We start from the raw sequence: 22,946 nt of genomic DNA, 5'->3' as shown, positions 1-22,946 counted from the left end.
TTGTGAGTTGCTCCAGGTCAGCAGAGGTGAGAATTTATCAACAGTGGTCTGAGGAGGGACAAACCACAAACCAGCGACAGGGTCACCGATGCACAGGGACAATGAAGGCTATTGAAAGCACCTACAAGGAGCATGCGAGTGTCGAAACTGGACCTTAGAGCAGTGGAAGAAGGTTTCTGTTTTCTTTTACATTACGTGGAAGGCCATGTACGTATGTGCCATTTACCTGGGGAAGTGATGGCATGGTAGAGGGAGTGTGATGCTCTGGGCAATGTACCCTGGGTCCGGCCATTCATGTGGAGGTAAATTTGACATAGGCTACTTGCCTAAATATTGTTGCAGACCAGGTACACCCCTTCATGACAATGGTGTTCCCTGGATGTGCTGGACCAACAAGTTCAATCCATGGTAGCTCCACCTCACAACCTACAGGACTTGAAGGATCTGCTGCAAAAGTCTTGGTGCCAGATACCACAGGACACATGTACCAAGTAAGTGTCTTAGGCCACGTACACACTGTAAGTTTCAGGTGTGACAATCGCATTTAAATGCGGGAGTGAATCCCCTAAATTATCGTTACATGTGTGTACGGAACACAACTCGCTCTCGAAAATGCGATGATTGACAGCTTGGAAACCATAGCGACGTTCTGGCTTCTCTTGTGTTTGGTATCCGTTATTGTGACCAAAGTATATTACAGTGACAAAACACTTGTTATTTTCAGCAATTTAACTAAACACACTAACACAGTCGACGGAGGCGTCGTGTTTTGTTTATGCTTGTACAGTCTGTTTCACACAGAGAACGCTCTTTCTTTGCTGCTATGATCACTCATTATAAGCATTTTTGGGCTTGTTGTTTAAGCTCGTCTCATAAAGCGAACGGGTTTATGGAGTTATTAAAGTGAGCAGACATGAATCGCAATATTTTGGTCTTATTTTCAGCATAAAGCATTTGGATTTATTTCAGTTTATTATGGGCTTGTTCTTATTCTCTGAAATTTCTAGCAAGATCTGGCAACACAAATGAGTCAAGGCTCGTGCTTTCCGTGATTCACCGTGCATACAGAAGAGAGACACATCTCCAATGTACATTAAGGTCATTAACAACTAGTTGTTCAGTTCGGTTCCGTACACACTGCGTGGAATTTCTGTAAATGCGGTTGTCACTACCTGTATTTTTGGCCACGTACACACTGCAGCTAAAATTTGGTTGTCAGTTCACCTTTTAGTGCTTAATCGCGTTCTGTACACACACAGTTCAGTAAAATACGGGAGTGACAACCGCATTCTACAACTGTATTAACTCCCAAAATTACAGGTAGTGACAACCGCATTTACAGAAATTCTATGCAGCATGTACGGAACCAAACTGAACAACTAGTTGTTAATGACTTTTTTTTTAACGTTCATCGGAGATGTGTCTTTCTTCTGTATGCGCAGTGAATCACATGGAAAGCACAAGCCTTGACTCATTCGAGTTGCCAGAAAAATCAGCAAACAAGATTAAGCCCATAATAAACCAAAATAAATCCAAATGCTTTATGCTGAAAAGAAGACCAAAATATCGCGATTCATGCCCAAAAACGCTTATAATGAGTTATCATGACAACACACAAAGAGCGCTCTCTGTGTGAAACAGGATGTACAAGTATAAACAAAACACAACGCCTCTGCCGACTGTGTTAGTGTGTTTAGTTAAATTGTTGAAAATAACAACTGTTTTGTCACTGTAATATTACTTTGGTCACAATAATGGATAGAGAGGCGCCAGAACGTCGCTATGGTTTCCAAGCTGTCAATCATCACATTTTCAAGAGTGAGTCGTGTTCCGTACACACACATAACAATAATTTAGGGGATTCACTCCCGCATTTAAATGCGGTTGTCACTCCTGAAACTTACAGTGTGTACGTGGCCTCTCAGGAGTTAATTCAGTTGTAGAATGCAGTTTTCACTCCCATATTTTACTGAACTGTGTGTGTACAGAACGGGATTAAGCACTAAAAGGTGAACTGACAACCGAATTTAGCTGCAGTGTGTACGTGGCCTTAGTCTAGTATTTGTTGTGGTGTTGTAGCCAATATGGTCTTAAATAGCCTGTGCATAGCACTTAGTCTTTAATAACATTAGATTTTGGCCAAATGACAGAGAAAAAATGAGCACCCACATAGCTACAGTAAACTTTATAACCCATAAGCTATAAACGTAACTGCCTCAGATGCGGCCACTCTAATGATGGACAAAACACGTATGTCCGAAATTCCCTGGTCAAAAACCTCATAAATCCACTGGGCTTAATTTTGGTAAAATGTATGCAAGTGTTCGACCATATATAAAGCCAAAATATCAACTCTGACAACGTGGCATTTCGTTTTTTAAAAACAAAAACAAAAAAACATTGTTTTTCCCATTTCCTGAAAATGCCGACAGTAACAATAGGTTTTACGTTTATCTAACTGAAGGTATCTGCAAATAGATTTCATTTTAAAAGGTAATTTCACTTCTCTACACATATAAAATTAAACAAGACTAACAAACTCTCAGAGACAGACACACACACACTTGGCCATTTCTAATTGGCTGTTTGATTCCTGCTACTACAGACAAGACGACAAAAGAAGGAGAGGAAATCAATAAAGTTTTAGGGGCAAATGTGTGTATGTGTGTCTGGCGGCTCCTCGTGTGCAGAGTGTGCCTGCAGGGTCCAGACTGCATGAGACACAAAAGCACACACTCAGGGCATCTATCCTTCAGATGGGTAAGAATGGCATTCAGGACTTTATCTATAACTGTATATTAGTAGCATATGGGTAGAAAAAAGACAGATTAAAAAAAAAAAAAAAAAAAAAAAAACCCACCTATTTATCTGGACTGTCTACCAAGAGTTACATTTTCAAATTTAACTTTACATTTTTAACAGTTCACCTTAAGAGCCTTGTAGAATATGAATGGCAGCATTAGAGGGATGTAATAGCAGAGATAAAGAGATTTAAAAGCATACACACAAGCATTTCCAAGTCCAACTGCTCATTTTCAAGTTAAATTAAAAGGGAAAGTGCTGTTTATCATAGTTTTCAATTCCATTACAAAACTGTTTTAAGGTTCGTATTTTTCTTTCCATTCATCCATTTCTGCTTTATCGTTTTTGTTTTGTTCAGTCTAAAAATGCTGTCCACTTAAATTACATTCAAATTAGAATTATTCCAAATGAGATATTACTCCTGAGTTTAAGATTAAATCATTGGATCAGGAGTCATTCAATAGCGAATCAGATGTTCGTTGTTGTGTGCAGAGGCAACAGAAAGCTTCTGAATAGAGGTGCAGAAAACTCTTGCTCATGTCTAAAGATATATGCCAATTAACCAACGCCTCCTCACCAGCTGAAAACGGCTAAAGTTTTCTTGTCTGTTGCCAATGGCTCCTAGATTTTTTTGTTGTTGTTGCAATTGTGACCATTTCTGGAGCTCCGTGCAGATGCAATTTATTTATTGTGTTACATCATAACAGCTTTTACTGATGTTAACACAATATTAAATTTACACTTAAATATCCTAATTTCTTTTTAAATAATATTTTTATACATAAATGGACTTAAGAGCACCATCATCAACAAACATTACAGCCTTTATTTTCCAGTGGAAAATCATTTCTTCACAGCCTTACCCTCATTAATCTAACTTTCCTTTCTCTGTGTCTCAGCTGGCTGATCTGTTTTTGGCTGCACCCTTTTAATAAAAGAGATCAAATAAGAGACCATATGCCTCCTGGGCATTATGTGTGTGTGCGCGTGCGTGTTCTCTGTTGTCCTCCTCTTGATGGTCTTTCATATTGGCACCCCACTGCCACAGAAACAGCCTCTACTTTATCGCTTTTTACATCCTCTATCTCTCGTAATTGATTAGAGTACAGCTAGAGTACACAATCGTTACGCTGACTGGATGTATGTGATAGTAGAGAATAGAAAAAACATCATTTGCTTCACTCCTACACACATGCACACCACCTTCCCCTCCTCCACCCACCCACACTCCAGCACACCACCATCACGTGCATACACACAATTTGGAAAAATCCACCATAAGGTGAAAGAAACATAATTTCTAGTTTCAGAACATTTTGGCCTTAAAGGGTTTGTTCACCCAAATTCTGTCATTAATTACTCACCCTCATGTCGTTCTACACCACTAAGACCTTTGTTCATCTTCGGAACACAAATTAAGATATTTTTGATGAAAAATCCGATGGCTCAGTGAGGCCTCTATTGAGAGCAAAGCCACTGGGTACTAAAAACATATTTAAAAATGTTCATGTGAGTTCAGTGGTTCTACCTTAATATTATAAAGCGACAAGAATACTTTTTGTGTGCCAAAAAAACAAAATGACGACTTTAACAATGTCTATATGGGCCAATTTCAAAACACTGCTTCGAAGCTTTACGAATCGAATCAGTGGTTCGGAGCACCAAAGTCACGTGATTTCAGCAGTTTAGCCGTTTGATAGGAGATCTGAATCACTGATTCAAAACAAAAGATTTGTAAAGCTCAGAAGCAGTGTTTTGAAATCGGCCATCACGAGATATTGTTGAAAAGTCGTTATTTAGTTTAGTTGGGTTTTTTTGGCACACAAGAAGTATTCTTGTCGTAAACAGGACACTAACATGAGCCAGAGACGGGACACGCTGAAGATACAATACTGTACCAGGCACAGCAAGTTCACGGTTTACAATGCTCAAAATATAGGAAAAAAAATATATAAATATTGAATTGGGGGTGTGGGTTTATATGAATGCATCTCTGAAAGGAAACTGACTGTCTTCAGAAAAGTTTCGATGGCATTCTCTTTTCCTCTCATCTCTGTATAAAGTAGTGTTTATATAGGGTCAGCGCTGCTTTGTGTACAATATAAGATCTATATGTCACAGTGTGACCTCATCGCTGAATTAAAAGAACATAGGCAGGGCTCCAGATTGTGACTTTTTCTGCCGGTGCGATTAAAATTTGTTAGCAGTCGCACTGGCGTGACCACCTTAACATTGCCCAACATCAAATGGCAAACGTAATGAAAGCAGAACAAAACCGCGCTACTCATTTGTGCTTCACGGACCATTTATCAGTTTGGACCATTGTCAGTGCAGTGCAAGCTACTCACAAGCCGATCTTGATCACGCGACACTGTTACTACACAGCGCTGGGAGATCCAGTAAAGAAAGCATTGAATTCACCACAGAATTAATAACATCGCTGCGAGATCTAGTGAGAAGCATTCAAATTCGGCACAGAGTTCTCTGTTATAAACCATATATATCAGATCAAACAGAGCTGACGTGGAAACCAGGAGAAACATTGTGCCATGAATGAACAAGTTATAGAGGGTTTTCAGTCCACAAATTAACAACATTCGCCATGGATTTAATGTACACTAACTGTAACCATAGAATTTTGGCAGGAATAGTAAAATGCTTTCAAGTACTTTACACATATTTTTCCAGTACTTCAAAACTCTAATATTATCATATTTAAACATTATTTGTTCATCCTTCATAGATTATCCCCATTTATAAAATTAAAAGTTTCAACATGTTGGAAAACCTCACACTTATTTAAAAATAAAAAGACATTAAATTACCACTGTAACCAGTAGGTGGCTGCCATTTCCACTCCCTAATATATATTTTCAATCGTTTTGCTTTTGAATTATTATTTAGACATTATGAATGATAATGCTGCCCTCAAATGTTAATCTGGAGCCTTGCAAACTTAAAATAAAATTGCACATTGTAATTTCTGTAAGTTAAGTGTATTTATTACTAGGGGTGTAAGAAAATATCGATACACGTGAATATCGCGATATTATGTTTGGCGATACTGTATCGATTCTCAAAAACAATGTAGACAAGACAAGATTCGTGGCTTTGTGTTCGATTTAAACCACAGACTGTATAAAACCCAACCGCTAGATGGCAGTGTTTGTTATCACAGAACATAAACTGACGCGGAGCCGGAGAAGCGCAAGGTGAAGGTTTGTGCATCGCTAGTGTTAGCATTAGCAAACCCAGCTCACAAAACGGTAGAATTATTCCACTCCCGCGGTATACAGAGCTGAAGTGTGGACTCATTTTGGCTTTAGCTATAAAGAAGCCACTAAGGAAATCGACAAGAGTCATTTTGTTTGCAAAACAGGCCATGTTAAAATCCAAACAATCGGGAAACGCATTAAATCTGAGAGCTCGCTTAACATCCTGACGTCATCCGCGCTGCTGAGAAGCGTTTTGATAGAATATTTGATACGTACTGCACGTTTTCCTCTCAGTAACAAAAACACACAACAAAATTGACAGCGGTGGCAGCAGAAAGAAAGCATCTGATCATAGCGATGTGGATGTGGTTGCACCAGCTCTGCAGTTCAGTACTTTAAATAGCACTTTATACAATGGACTGCTTTAAAGCAAACAGCTTTACAGTATTAAATATAAAACAAACAGTCATTCAGTCATGGAATGGACTATGCACTTTCTGTTGTTAAATAGTTTAGAAATTAAAAGCTGCTATACTGTGAACCTTTAAAACATACACAAAGAATCCTGCAGTCACTTTACTATTTTCCCTTTATTTAGATTGCACAAAAGAGTGATTAGTGATATAAATGCAAATTATACTGTATTGATTAAATAAAATAAAGTTGCTTGTCAGGTTTTATGCATATGGTTGTGTTCTTTATGACCTTTTTTTTTTTTTTTTTTTTTAATTAGATCTTTCTAAAAAAAACAAAAAAAACAAAAAAAAAACAAGAAATATCGCAATATATCACCTTTCTTACAATATTGCAATATATCACAATATATCGTATCGTAACCCCTGTATAGTGATACATATTGTATCGCCAGATTCTTGGCAATACACAGCCCTATTTATTACCAAGGCTTCTGTCAGTAATAGAGTCAAAATGGGAGAAAATGTGAATAACTGCGCTGCAGGTTGCTTTAAGGTGTGCGCCTAAATTTTTCAGTAAAGGGCTACGGTGCTCCTAGTAAAAAAAAGTTAGTCTGGAGCCCTGATAGGGCCTAATTTTAAAACTGCAGAGTTGCGGAGTGGAGTAGATTGGATGTTTTTAAATTTTGGATTTATTATTATTTGTTTCAGGTTGAATTTATGTTTTTTTTTTTTTTTATAAAAAAAGCCGCAGAGCATCCAGTGATATCACGACTAGACGTGCTGATATTCGGTAATGCGATATATCACGATAATGAATATGCACAATATTGTTATCGCGGGCACTTCAAAATACCATAAATAATAATTTATTACCAATTAATGAAATTTTTATAATGCATTTAAGAATATTTTCCCCATCAACCGTATAAAATTCACAACACCGCTGTATGCTGCGTCAAAGGGACACAAGCTCAGATGTAAACAAGCCCAAGGTACATGAGAAGCACATGGCGGAACGAGTGAAGGAGACACGCTGAATGAAAGTGCGCGTTCACTCTCTGACAGCAGAGGCTGCTGATGGAACAGCAGAACGCAGCGGTTACCCCGGAAACCCCGCAAACAAAGCAACTGCGCTAGAGAAGTTTTTAAAATGCTTGAAACAGCCATTCATTTTTTTGTAATCTCAATGTTGTTCATCACAGCACCAAATACTTAATACTTAAAGACTTAATATGCTATTTATTTTCAAACTTAAACATTTTTATATTTTAATCTGGACTACAACATGCCCTAATCATAGAAATGTTCTGATTATTTGTTATTGTTCAGTAAAACTTTGAGACATACGGCTTCATTGGTTAACATGTTAATTCATTATTACCAAACTGACAATGAAAACATTTATAAAGCATTAATTATTCTTAGTTAATGTTAATTTCTTAGTTAGCCTACTGTTTAATAACATTACTAAAATCAAAAGAACTTATTTAATGGATCTGAGATAAGAAATACAACTGATCATAGTTAGTTTTAACTAACATTAACAAAAAATAATACTTTCTGTAACAAATGTAAGTATTGCTCAATCTTAGTTAATGCATTAAATAATGAGACCTTATTGTAAAGTGTTACCTGTTGTTCTGTATAGCCTAATTCTTTTGCACTTTAATCTGTTTGAAAATTTTACTTTATATATTTTTTTGTGTATTGTATTATTGTATTAAACATTCAGTTCTTTTTGTTATTACAAAAAGAGATCTTAAACCTGTTATACTATGACAACACTTTTTTTTTGCAACTTATTTCAATATCGTGATAATACCGTATACCGTGATAAAAACTTTAGCAATTAATCACAACATGAAAATTTGATACCGTCACATGTCTAATCACGACTGTTGCAGTGTACAAAGAAATTTCTCATACTCAAAATCTAGTGTGACCGCGGCTTAAACCTGTTCTGACCTTGCGCTGCGCTGTCTATTATTTGTCCAAGCTGATAAACGGTCTGCGCTGAGTGGCTCAAATGAGTAGTTTCATTCTGCTTTTGTATTGTTTGCCGTTAGATGTTAATCATATGCAACAGAAATGGCAGCTCTTATCAGTTGGGCAACGTGGTGGTGGCACCAGTGCGGCCTCTAACAAAATTTAGTTGGCAGGTAAAAAGTTCACAAAATGCATTCAATAATGCCCAACTCTCTATGTAAATTCTATAATAATAATTGTCCTAATTTCTCCTTGTTCTATTTATGACGTACTGATACGAAGGACAAAATAATAAGACGTTTCAACTGAAGTGATAAGAAATCTCTATTAGTACGTAGACGTGCCAATATTCGGTAATACGATATATCACGGTAATAAATATGCACAATACTTTCACCGTGGGCACTTCAAAATACTGTGAATTATAATTTATTACGAATTATTCAAATTTTTATAATACATTAAGAATACTTTCCCCACCAACCGTATAAAATGCACAACACCGCTGTATGCTGCGTCAAAGGGACACGCACACTCAGATGTAAACAAGCCCAGCATGAGAAGCACATGGCGGAACAAGTGAAGGAGACGCACTGAATGAAAGTGCGCCTTTACTCTCTGACAGCAGAGGGCGCTGATGGAACAGCAGAAATGCAGCAGTTACCCCGGAAACCCCGTAAACAAAGCAGCTGGGCTACTGAACAGTATTTAAAATGCTTTAAACAGCCATTCAGTTTTTGTATTCGCAATGTTGTTCATCACAGCACCAAATACTTAATAGGCTATTTATTTTTACACTTTAACATTTTTATATTTTAATCTGGACTACAACATGCCCTATAACAGTGATTCCAAACCTTTTTTACGCCAAGGCCCTCCTTCTCTCGAATCAATACTGCAAGCCCCTCCCCCCTATTTTTTTTTTTATTTAATTCACAAAAACATTTGTATTGTTATTGTTATTACTTTTTAAACCCATGTTATTATTTTTTAAAGAAGAAATTCAAGATAGATTTAAACCTTCAGTGATCTTTTTTGCAAACATACTTTGCATTGAGACATTCTTTACAACTTAAAGTACTTACTCTGCTCAGTAATACAGTAAAAAACAAATAAGTACAAGTCAACCTGCCATACCAAACAAGACCACAGGGAGACGCCAAAGGACTGAATTTAGATACTATGCGGATCCATTCAAAATGATTAAACACTTAAGTATAAACACCACTGATCCTCACAAATCTCTCCAAAACACGTTTGTTCGGCGAGCATCCGTTATAAAACATTCACAGTATATTAATTTTGGCAACTACACGAATATATTGAACTTTTTTCATGCAGAAATACGATGTTGTAGCTATCAGTGAGTCGAGAGAGCACATGTGCGGTATTTTTGCGCATCAATAATATCAGACTCGCGTTTGTCTAATGTAAGACTCCTGTAAGTCACTGTAATCAACTTTACCTTCATTACAATCGTCATTCATCAAAACCTTTTTAGCGATGCTGGTTTTCTTTTTCCAACTGAGAGAATTAGATTGCGTATCCTATGTTCATGAAGTAGTTGGGCGTTTTGAGCCACCGTTCAGTCTGTATTTCACAGTAGCACTGTGAGAAATGGACTGGGCTGATCGGATTCGAAACAATCACAGAATACGTACGAGAGAGATGGTGCTTTGTTTTAAATTTATTTTTTAGTTAATTTAATTTATATTTTTTAATGAATTATATTAAAATATTTAAATTAATTTTAAGTTATCTGCCCACCTGGAGGATCACTGAGGACCCCTAGTGGGCCGCGACCCACAAGTTGAAAACCACTGCCCTATAATGATTGCAAATGTTCTGATTATTTGTTATTGTTCAGTAACACTTAGTGACAAGAGCTAAAACTAACAATGATCAGTTGTATTTTTTAACTAACATTAACAAAAAATAAATAAATAGTAAAAAATGTAGCTATTGCTCATTCTTAATCTTAGTTAATGCATTGCTAAATAATGCTAAATAATGAGACCTTATTATAAAGTGTTACCTGTTGTTCTTTATAATTCTTTTGCACTTTAATCTGTTTGAAACCCTTTAGTTTATTTTTTGTGTGTGTGTGTGTGTGTGTGTGTGTGTGTGTGTGTATTGCGTTGTATTTAAATGTTCAGAGTTCTTTTTGTTGTAAGAAAAAGAGTTCTTAAACCTGTTATACTATGACAAAAATTTTTTGCAACTTATTTCAATATCGTGATAACACCGTATACTGTGATAAAAGTTTGGCAATTAACGCAACATGAAAATTCGATACTGTCACATGCTTATTAGTAAGTTATTAGAAAGCCGAGAGCCAGCATAATGCGAAGCATCACGTATATGTCCAGTAATAAGATTAGTCTGCCTCAAACACAAACACACACACTGACCCTGTTAGGACTAGAGCATTAACACACAGCACACTAGACAGACAAATTCCTCCTGCTGCCTGAGCAGGTAAATCAAGAGCAGATGAGATGGTTTCATCATCCCGCTGTGCCAACATATGAACTGAGCATTATGCTAGATCTCATACAATATCAGCAACATTTCTGCACCCTCTGAACACTAGTGGTCCTTTTCAGAACTTAAATTAGATAACAGTTTAAACTGAGAGAGACACTTCAGTTGACATGGATTGTTAGTCTGCCTCTGGCACGACTACAACCTAGAGCAGCCAAGAAAAGTGATCTTTGTAATAGGGTTGCCCCTACCTAAATTGAAACCAGCACCCTCTGTGTTAAAAACCTAGATTCTTACCCACTAAGCTACCTGGATCCAATAGGGTTCACAAGGACATCTTTATAATGAAAGGAGGTGGTGAGTATATTTAAACCCATGGTCATGGTCATAATGAGAGTATGATTATTTCAGATTTTTTTAAAAGCAAGCATCGATAATCATTTTATAATCACATTGCAGCCCTCTGAATCGTAATGGAATCGAATCATGAGGTGCTTAGAGATTCCCACCCCTGTTTCCTTCACAGCCTTGCTTTCATTCCTGTCAAAAAATAAATACGGCGCTACCCTGAATAAGGTCTATTATATAAAGGAATATACTGCGCAAAATATTTCTGTAAAAATTATTAATCTACTTGTGCATATCCTTTTTGATATCTCTTTTCCCATTTGTTCTTTCTTTTAAATTTTTTTTTTCTGCCAAATAAAACAAAATAATAAAAAGATTGCAAACGCCACAATCCAACATCAAGAAAAGTTATATATATATATATAAAAAAAATAAATAAATAAAAAAGAGAGAAATTCAGTTCTTGCATGGAATTTCATTGCTAGATGTTATTCAGGAATCTCAGGGGTTTGAGTGGTCTTCTCCAGAGAGAATATGCAGATCTATGAACTCTCGACTAGGCAGAATGAGAGAGGTGAAGTTCTAAATATAGAATTCTAAACAGGTACAGGGGACAGGACTTAAAAAAAAAAAAAAAAAAAAAAAAACTGGACACTGTGGACACAAATGCACTGTGCTTTTAACATTTTTGTTAGTGATAATGTAGAAGTATCTAGTTGCTTTGAAGAAAAGTAGCATCTACATCATGTTTAAATGCTACTGCTCATACGGTAACAGATCAAAATAATGCCTGCGAATGTAAATGACTAGCATTCATTGAGTAAATTACATTTATTTTGCTTACTGTATGACTTTACAGCGGTATTTATGAGCATGCTAATCATAAGTCAGACTGTCTGCATTTCAATTATTCTTGCTTACTAAAAACAAACTGTACACAAGAGAGCCATTCCTCTAATTAACACTAAACCTTGGCTTGGTCCAGTTTAGTGCTGAAGAGGAAAATAACCGTTAAAAGGTGTATTCAGTAATTTTTGTTTACATTTCACTTATATGTCCCAGTGGTCATTTGACTTTATACTGACTGTCTGCATGCAGTGCATGGCGTGGCTGTGATAGAGGCCTTTCATGGTGTATAGGGAAACAAAACAGCATTTTCTAAGCCACTTATTCTATCATGAGAGTGTAAATGATTTAAGTACTATTCACTTCTTTGTGGAAAAAACATCATAATGAGAAAAAAAATTCTCTGTACATAGACCATATGTAAATTTGTGTGAAAAAGAACCCAGTTCTTTTTGCTTTCACACTGTTCCAGGATTTTCAATTCGAACAAGAAGAAAAATTTTGTACAACTTTTAATGTGTGGCAGCAAAGAATGATGATAACAGATGACAATGTAGCAATAGCCTCAATGCTGTATTGTTTTGTATGATAACATGTTCTGCCACATATATATGTAATCATGCAACTGTCAAATTAAAGTGATCAGTGATCCTGGGGCACTCCTGGGCGAAGTGTGAAAAATACCACATCTAACTAGGGCCGCGCAATAGATCGTTTTAGCATCGATATCGCGATGTGCGCATCCATGATAGTCACATCGCAGGATGTGCGATGTCAAGTATAGGGATCGTTAATCTGTACGGACCAGACACCATAGTTCAAAACACACGTGATTCTCGGATTAATTGCAAAGTTTGACCATCATACAATGAAAGTTTATCATTTGAAGGTGTTTTAGGGGTCCTGTCAGTTTAAACGTTCAAGCGACTTAAAACCATTTGAGCGCACGAAGACGCGAAAGAGAACTCAATTCTGAACATGCGGCTGTTTTCTGCGCGCACACACACACACAGCCGTGCAGATGTACGTGAACACCAAATGCCGTTCTCTTCTGCATCTATGTGCCTGAACGGACACATACATGCAAAAAAAAAAATTGTCAAAATACACGTAAACACAGTTGCTTGTGGCTTAAGAAAACCGGATGTGTAACAATATTTTGGATCCACGCATTCAGTCTTAAAGTGACAGCAGCCCCTGCTGCTTTCTGTGTTTCTGTGTGAATGTTAATCAAACAACAAAAGACAAAGAGAAAATTCACTTTTATACCTTTAACACAGATTAATTGTATTTACACAGTGAAGACCATGCAGTGTTATTTTAACATTTGATTATTCAATCTCTGTACCTGAATACTGTTAGACTTACCTGAAAAATATAAAGCACTATTTATTTCATTTGTAGCCTATCTGTTCTATTATATTTATCTATGCTTGTAATTTGTTCATTATTTTCTATGTGTATTCACTCACCTACAAAATCACCCTAATGATTCTAGAATGATTAATTCTTTCCAAATAGAGCTATTCAAGGTGAATTTTAATCTGTATATAATCGCAGAAAAACTAAATATCTCAATGTCAGTTTTTTCCAATATCGTGCAGCCCTACATCTAACAATGTAACCAATGTCTCTCTGCATGCATAAAATACACGCAACTTAAAAGGTGCAATGTGTAAATTTTAGCTGCATCGCATCTTGCGAACTGCAACTAACGGCGCACACCCCTCCCTTTTGGAGAAGCTACAGTGGCCATCTGGCCAACACAAGACAAAGATGTCGTCTGAGACAGCAGAGAGTAGAGAGTGAAGCAATGAGGTTTCTTCTTCTAACAAAGTTAGAAGAAACTTCTAACAAAGAACGGTCTCTACTTCTGATGACAAGTACTACTACTACTTCGTACATATTCAACGTAGTGCAAGCTGCCTCTAAGAACACGAACGATTTAGAACAACAACAACATAGTGACTAAACGCGCTCTGTAGAGTGTTTGTCCGTTTAGGGCTGCTGTAGAAACATGTCAGTGCATAATGGCGACTTGACATGGAGGGGGGACCTGCGGTGTAATGAGATAGAAATGGCTTATTCTAAGGCAGTGGTTCTCAACCTGCAGCCCGTGGGCCGCTTGCGGCTCGTAACGAATGCAAATGTGGCCCACGGTGCTGCCCACATTTAAAAAATAAATTCCAGTTTTACAATTTATTTTTGTTTTAAATTAAATTAAAATGGATTAAATTAATATAAGTTTGAATTATAATGTTTTTTGTCATATAAAATCAATTTGGTGATCATATATTATTATCAGACATGTGCAGACCTACTATATACTGAGTACTCAGTTAACAAACACTTTCAAGCGCACGCTTTGGCAGAATTACAATAGTAGCCATTATTTTTGTAAATTTAGGGATCAAAATGGACAAATTTGTTATCAGAAGAGAAAAACGAAATGAGTAACATACCAATGAAGGAACACATCGCAAACAAGAAGAGTTGTGGCATCAGTAGTAGGGCTGGGCGATATATAAAAAAAAAAATTTCTCAGGGGTTTGAGTGGTCTTCTCCAGAGAGAATATGCAGATCTATGAACTCTCGACTAGGCAGAATGAGAGAGGTGAAGTTCTAAATATAGAATTCTAAACTTAAAAAAAAAAAAAAAAAACTGTGGACACAAATGCACTGTGCTCTTAACATTTAACAATCTCGATATTGTCAAAATTTTTACGGTATTCGATATATATCTCGATATGATTGCATTTACTTTTAAATAATAAAAAAAAACATGATTTTCTTTTGCCCCCATTAAAAATTTATCATAGTTAAACACCAACAGCAAGGTGATGCCCAAAACACTGCAGCCTTCTCCACTTATTCAATTCAGCCGCTTTGACAATATTGCTCCCGTTATCAGTTGTGACGCAAACTTGTTGCTCCGCTCTCAAATTCCAAGACATGAGTGCGTCACGTAATCCATCTGCGATGATCTCCCCGGTGTGTTCATTCGGACAGTACGTTAACTGGTTTGCAGACAAGCGTATTTCAGCTCCCAGCCATCAATAAAATGAATGTTAAGACTGGTTTATGTAGGGTTTGCAGGTTCGGCTCGTCCATAGATCGGAAGTGGTCGCGAAGTGTGTTATCTTAGAAAGCTTCTGAGACAGCTTTTCGCGAACTTTAAAATACAGTTTCGGGAGCGCATCCTGGGCAAACTGTATCAGGGGTCGATTGTCTTTAGCAGCCGTTTGAAAACAGGTTTTTCCACGGTACTGAAAGGCATCATATCTTTGGCTAATTTCTTCCCACTTTTTACCATTTCACGCATATGGCACACCTAAAGAGAATGAATCGACCAGCTTTATTTGTTTAGGGACGACAGGCCTACCAGATTTTTCAGCAGATGAAGAGGCCGAGGCTATTGATGATGGCTCACGGAGTTTCATGCATTGCTCGTACTGCACAGGATGCTGCCTGAGGTGATGAAAGAGATTAGTGGTGCTACCACCCTTTGTAGCTATTATCTTCTTGCACGCCTTGCAAATTACGTTTTTTTTTTTATTGGTATCTGTTATCTGAAAACCAAACCACCCCCATATTACAGATTGTGCGTTCCTTTTGGAGACCAACTCATCATCCTCTCCCATGTCTTTTTCCACACCTGTGTTGTTTGTCGTCTCCATTTTGCTAATGTGTTAAAAAAAAAAAAAAAAAAAAAAGACCCTCCCCCACCTCATGTCTCTTGCGCGGTAATACGTAAGGAGACATGATATTGGACGTTCGGCTAGGGCTGGGCGATACAGCTAAAACAATTATCACGATATAATGTTTCATATTGATCGGTATCGATAATTATTGAAAAAAATTTTAGTAGAAAAAATGTTTGAATTTAACCAATGCATTTTTATTTAAGGCAAACAACAAATAATTTTTAAAACAAAGCAAAATAAAATGTAAACAAATCTTTCTTATATTTTATATGAAGATTAAATAAATAAGTGTTAAAGAAACTTAGAGCTGCACAATTCTGGATAAATTGAGAAACTTTTTTGTTTGTTTCAAACCGAGATCACAATTCTGAATGACAACTAAACGAAATAACATGTAATTTAGAGGTTCTGACAAAATATTAAGTGCTGCAGTCTATTTTAAAATTTTAAATATATTTGAATCCTGTTTGGATGTATGATTCAATGACACGCTCAAATACTCTTGTTTCATTACTGGATCAATCAGTGTATTTGAAAGAATCTGTTGAATGAAGATTCAATGTCAAATACATTTTTTAACGATCACTTATCGCCACCTGGTGGTGAAACAATGTAATGGATAAATGTGTCATTTTCAGCGCGTTGAAGTTTCTTTCGAAAGCTAATTTGCTCTATTTTGATCGATAACATAGACATTAGTGTTTTATCTGAACTATAAACTTTTATCTCAGTACTTCTGTGATAACCTGAATATTTGTAGCCCAGAAATATATCGTCAGAGATTGTAATTACAATGCGCTCAATGTTGTTTGTAACATTTGCTTATTAAGGCGTTTGTGGCCTATATAACAATTCTGTCATTTTTGGTGACTGTTACGATTTTGTTGAAGAAAAATTTACATCCAGAGTTAAATAGTTACTTAAAGTGCTTGTATACATTTTGTGTATGATCATTGAGCATTATTATCTGATTACTGTAATGTCAGTAAGTTTGTATTCTACCAAATAAAAACTTTGTTCTCATTTTCTGTGACATACTGTGTATCAGGGGAATGTGTAATGTGAGTTTAGTGAACAAGAGAGTTTCACTATGATATAAAGAAGTAACACTGCCAGCCATTTCAACACACTGTGAAACAAAAATGAATTTCTTATAGTATTTGTTGATTTTGCAGAGTATGACAGAAATAAAATACCATATGTGCCACCAGAAAACGCCACCTCTTCTGTGTGTGCAACATCTAGGTATAATAATAATAATATTATATGCTAATACGATAACATTAAATCTGATTGGTTTTCATTGGTGACATCATATGTAAATGATATGCGGCCCATGAGACTTGCACTTGGACCATAGTGTGGCCCACTGGGAAAAAAGGGTTGAGAACCACTGTTCTAAGGTAATAAAACATAACGATTCATTATGTAAGGTTTTTATGCGCCACGGAAAACATAGTTATGTATATTATATTGCATTTCTGTCAATAGATCCTCCCAAATTTTACACATTGCATCGTTAAAGTGATATATGCTATAATCTCAACTGCTTGATTATTTATATCATTATTAAATGTAAACTATAATATCACCTGGCTGTAAACTAAATCTGCACAATTAGGCATCAAAGTACTATGAACACTAACATCAGGAATTTTCATAAAGCTGCTTACAATGTGTACTGTAAAAAAAAAAAAAAAAAAAAACAACAACACATGCAATTGACTTGACTTTTGATGCAAAAATATTTAAGCCAAAAATTTCTACAAGCTCTGAGTCCTCTAAAACGAAAAAAGTGAAAAACCTTACATGCTATGAAGAAACACTCACAACCGTTCCTTCTTTTCCAGATACAAACGTGTTTGATATATAAATGCGTTTCATTTTTTGCCAAGCAATATCAATACGAGATGTGTAAAAGGCCATCAGCCACATCAAAATTAAATGATACTGCAAAAACAAATGTGCAATCGGCTGTTCATTTGCTACCTTGTTGCTATTAGTGAACACGTAAACTTCTAATGGGCATGTCACTGTCAACATGTCAGATCCACCCAGTTAGTTGCACTGCATAGGGAGACCCAAATATCATATTTACTGCACTTATTATACATGCCAAAATTTATCCTTGCAAAACTGCTAAGAGAGTTAAAGTATTTGCAAGATACAGTAGATTAGAGTGACTCAAATATCCCTGACACAGACATTAGGTTTTGTGGCAGGTATCACTTAAAGACATTTCCTCCAAGCAAATGGAGATACTAAAAGATGTGTGGGCAGCTGTCCAGCTTATCTTACACTGGATAAAAGCCTCCCTTTTACCCATTGCTCTGACAGAGGGTACCCAACACCATATCAAAAATAAACAGTTTATATACAAATTTAAACTCTGAAGGCTAGCTGAGATTCTGGACCTGATTCTAGATGGTTGCGTGTTGGCTGAGCATCCAGCTGACCTAAAGCTTTAGTCACACTAACCCTAAATGCTGATACAGATCATATTATCACCATGCCCATCTCAGCTCTCCGTGCCCTAGTGTGGTGGTGGGTAGGAATGTAGGGGCGTTAGTGGAAACAAAAGCACCGGCAGTGGTAATGATGACTTGGCTTACAGAAACACAGAGTCCTGTGCATCGGGACAATAGTGGTCTCACTATATGGGGGGGGATTTAGACCGTCAGCACTCTAGGGGGCCAATGTCGCATTCCTCTCATCTCTGCCTCTACACTGATGCATCCATCCATTTATCTCTTCATCCATTCATCAACACAGCCACTTCCAGCCAATGATTCATCAGTACATCTGAGCAGATCTGTCTGTCCATCTGTCAGCTAGTATGAATCCAACAATGTATTTGTTTTTCTTTCAATCTGTCCATCCATCCACGCCAATCAATGGGGTTCAAGATCTCAGCAATTTCTGAGTGAGCGCAAATAAATGAAAGAGTTCAAAAAGTATTGCATAACAGGAATGACCCATTTGCGCAACTCCAATTTTTTTACTGTTTCAATATAAAAATATAAGGTAAAATATTGAGAACAGGAGGAGTTGACAGCATGTCTCCAGAGTCCAGATTTGGAATGAGAAGCACACTAAAATTATTGATCTTTCTTCATCCTACACCAAAATAAATGCTAAACAAGCATTTTTAATGTAATGTTTCTAATATTTTATATTTTTATCATTAATATTTGAATATGATAATTTAGCATTGCATTACAATTTTACAATATTCAAATTGACTAAAAATAACCGGGTGAATGAAAAGTGGACCAAAAGAGATCAGTCCAGATACAAATGGAATCCATAGCTAAGTTCTTCCCTATTTTCACGTTTGGCTCAAATGAAACATGTCCGAGTTTTGTTCTTTTAAAGAACATCCTGTTGGCAGCAGATTATGGGCAACCTTGCTAGTTTGTAGTTTTTGCACACTCTGTTCAACCTGAGAGCTCCTGTTTCCTTTTATTTATTTGTTCTATTACCCTTGATATATTCAGAGCAATAACATGAAATGTTAAAGAGATAGTTCACACAAAAATAAAATAAATTTTTAATAAAAATCATTTACTCACCGACTCATGATGTTCCAAACCTGTATTACTTTCTTCTGTGGAACATAACAGAAGATATTTTGAGAAATGTGTTTGGCCATTTGGCAATCAAAACTTTGTTCCCATTTTAAATATCTTCTTTTGAGTTCTGCAGAAGAAAGTAACAGGTTTGGAACTCCATGAGGCTGAGTAAATTGACAATTTTTTCCATTTTTGGTTGAACTCTTTCTTAAAGGTTTATATCACGTTTCATATTATTTTTTAGCATATGCAGCCCTAGTAATTTCAATAACATCCAACAGGAACAACTGCATTGTGGATATTGCTAATGATAAGCTAATAATTAATGAGATGCTAAAATAGGTCAGCATGTGACAAAGAGATGCAAGTTAAGGACCACTTGAAGACCTATCCTTGAACATCATATGAAGACAAATGCGATTTAAATCAATATTTCCACACAAAGACAAAAGTAACCCTTCCCTTTTAACAAAAATGAAAGAACTACTGAGAGCGATTACATAAGAATCATATCTCAACACTTCCCAAATTTACTGTTTAGACAGAACATACAGACAGTACATTTCGTACTCAACCAGTTTAGCATGGAAGAAAGAACAGAGAGAGAACTTCAACAACATTCAGCTGCACTAGCTACTGTACAGTTGGAGGAATATTTTGTCATGTTACCTGAGAAATGACTCAAAGTCCAGTACAGGGACAAAAAAATAAATCAAATGTGCTCAAACCAACAGGGATAATATGTTGCGAGTCGAAATCCCCATCTATACGAGATGAGAGCCTGTCCAACTGAATGAGACACTGACGGTCAACAGCAGCACGAGCGCTGACCGCAGATCCGGCTGTAATCCCCCTCCATCCTCCGTCGCATGCTGCGTTAATGTCATCAAATCCCGCGTTCTCGCCCTATCACTCCATTTATACAGCATGCAATAGCAGGCATTGCCATGTCCGATTTAATTCAATCATTAATCGCTCTAATCTACAAAGATATACGTCCAAAACACTGGCATTAAAGGTTGTTGTGCAGAACACTTAAGTGCATTAGGTTTAGTAGCTACCTGTCCTCTCCTTCCATGATAATTTGGTAATATCGCGGTGATTCTTTTTCTAGTGTTGGATTCAGACAGCGCAACAGCTAGCGAGGCCATGCATCCCCCTCCACCGCCTATGACAAATCAAAATAACACAACAGATAGTGTGCAAGAAGCCCAAGATGCGAGCTACATCACATTGCATTGCATTTAAAACGCCAGTTAGCATCCGCTCGCACAGATATCCTTCACATTAGTGTGTTGGACCGTAATGTTTGGGTGGAAAGCTCACATGATAGTCTGGGTAGGAGTGAATGTGTGCAGTGGACGCACAGACACACGCCGAAACAAAAGGCGAGCAGCATGGTCATTCACACTCACTCACTCTCACACACGGGAGCAGTGTGAGATAACTGAGCGTTACATTACCTCACAATTTTTGACAACCGTATAACATGTGGTGGCCTTTTTTAATTCGTTATGACTAAAGCTTAATCTCTCTAACAAACAGACCGTTACAGATACGCAGACTTACCGATGGCGTGGCTGTATTTTCAAATCCGACGAATCTCAACGTTTCTCTTGGGCGAAGACAAAGCGGAATGGTTTCGTCCAGATCACATAGGTGTTTCTGTTTTCCTCCGGTTTAAAAAGCCCGATAACTCGATAGTTTTCTTTTAAATCCGCATCCTTGTGTGAGTGTGGGTATTTTTTTCAGCCCAAGCAGCGCGGGCGGTTATGAAACATAAAGCGAATCCCTCGCGTGACGGTGAGCTCAGGTAACCACGCCGATTTCAAACCGTTATTTCAGTTCTCTTCGATTTTTTTTTTTTTTTGAAATCCTTCGCAATTGTCATACAGCCTTGGTGTCCACGCGACCTTCGGCGTGTCGCTCTCGTCTTTCTTTAGTCCGACTGATAGACGAAAGAATGAATGATCGAGGGGGGGTTGCGGGGGCTCAGTCGCATCATCGCGCTCATACATACAGCGCGCGCGAGCGCCTACACACGAGAGGCAGCAGCGCGAGTGGGACCACATCTGATTAGTATGTTTAACGCATTTCGCGCCCACGGACGCACAACAAGGAGCGAATTAATTTTGCTCTTCTTTTTCTCTGTCGTAAATACAGTGTTCGTAAAGCCTGTGGGTGTTTTTAAACAACAATTGTGCCAGTGAACATCATGAAGACAGCCTACACTACTTGCCTGTCTGCCTGCGGATGGATATTTGCCACCATTATGCAAATTAGATATAGAAAGAGAGTAAGATAAGCAAACTTGTAGCTACCATGTGTGACAGACTGTAATTTGGGCTGTTAATATTATACTATGTAATAGTCTAATTGGTCATGTAGGCTACTGTATGCTTAAACATTGGTCCACAGGTAGGCTAACAGTGTCCCAAACAAGGCTAGATCCGAGGGCCCTTTGTTGGGTAACTGCTAAAATTTACAGGGCCTGGGACAAAATGTCACAAGGCCTGCACATTTAACTTTTGAAAAAGGATTTTGTACTTCTTATATCGTGTCCGAACCAACATGGCTTCAGCTCTGCAATCGGACATATCTCCATCTGTTGTGGAGTGGACAGACAAATTGCTTGTCGCTGGAATCTTATGACATCTTGTCTGGTTGGACATAGCATTAGGCTTTACTTAACAATGTTAAAATTAAAACGAAATAAAAATGGACAATTCTTCATTTTTATGGAGTATTGCCGGATTTAATATAGCCTATACATGACTTATCCATAAACATCTTTTTTTTTTGTCTTTTTTTAATTCATGTGCCTTCGTAATCTTTAATAACGTTAACGTTAACCTACCCTCTTGCAATGGCATCTCTTCTCTGATGACGTGTGCACCGGTGCAAGGGCGGGACAGTAGTCCCTTCTTTTCAGCAAACTGTCACTCACATGACATCACAGCAATAAGCAAATGACAACGATCCCACGATCCAATCAATTCCTAACAGACAAAATTATGCCCAATTATAAAAATTATTTTTTCATTCATGAGCCATTTCACTAAGATATACATCACAGTAAGGAAAGGAAATATAATCGTAATTTCCATTTTATGCAGACTTTAACAAAAATGGACGATGGAGCCTCCATAACTTTTTGCCTGCGGTACTGTTAAATAAACAGTATCCATCCACTCTTATGTTTTATTATTGGGAAGGGATGTCTCTAACTAATTAGTATCATGAAATAATAGAAGTTCAGAGGCCCCTTGCTCTTTTTTGTGACATATGGGGCCTTCAATTACATAGGCTTGCATAGATACATAAGAATCAGGGGCTCTTGTGTTTTTCCAGATGGGTGATTGGCACTGGGGGATGGGGACTTCGATCCATTTGGGGGTGGGGGGTCAGACTGCTCGGGGCCTCTGGGCATGTGCCCCACATGCTGGTCGGTAATCACAAACCCAGCACATAAACAATGCATCAGGACATGCGTGTGCTACATCCATCACATGCCAGATCTAAGTGGTTACACCTAGATATTAATTAAACATATTGCAGATGATAAAGAGGATC

The 22,946-nt window shown here is 37.3% G+C and overlaps 1 protein-coding gene across 2 annotated transcripts in view; it reads right to left on the bottom strand.

Moving 5' to 3' along the window:
• Nucleotides 1–20,466, bottom strand: part of LOC127512256 (spectrin beta chain, non-erythrocytic 1) — a 78,331-nt gene extending 57,865 nt beyond the window's left edge. For both annotated transcript variants that reach the window (XM_051892995.1, XM_051892997.1), the window contains exon 1: nucleotides 20,435–20,466. In XM_051892995.1, the coding sequence (XP_051748955.1) occupies nucleotides 20,435–20,451 (17 nt within the window). In that variant the 5' untranslated portion in view covers nucleotides 20,452–20,466. The remainder of the gene's footprint in view (nucleotides 1–20,434) is intronic.
• Nucleotides 20,467–22,946: the final 2,480 nt, after the last annotated feature.

Source organism: Ctenopharyngodon idella, chromosome 5 (assembly GCF_019924925.1).
Source record: "Ctenopharyngodon idella isolate HZGC_01 chromosome 5, HZGC01, whole genome shotgun sequence".
Classification (NCBI taxonomy): domain Eukaryota; kingdom Metazoa; phylum Chordata; class Actinopteri; order Cypriniformes; family Xenocyprididae; genus Ctenopharyngodon; species Ctenopharyngodon idella.
Note: the sequence above shows the minus strand (reverse complement) of the source record. Positions and strands in the feature narration are given on the sequence as shown.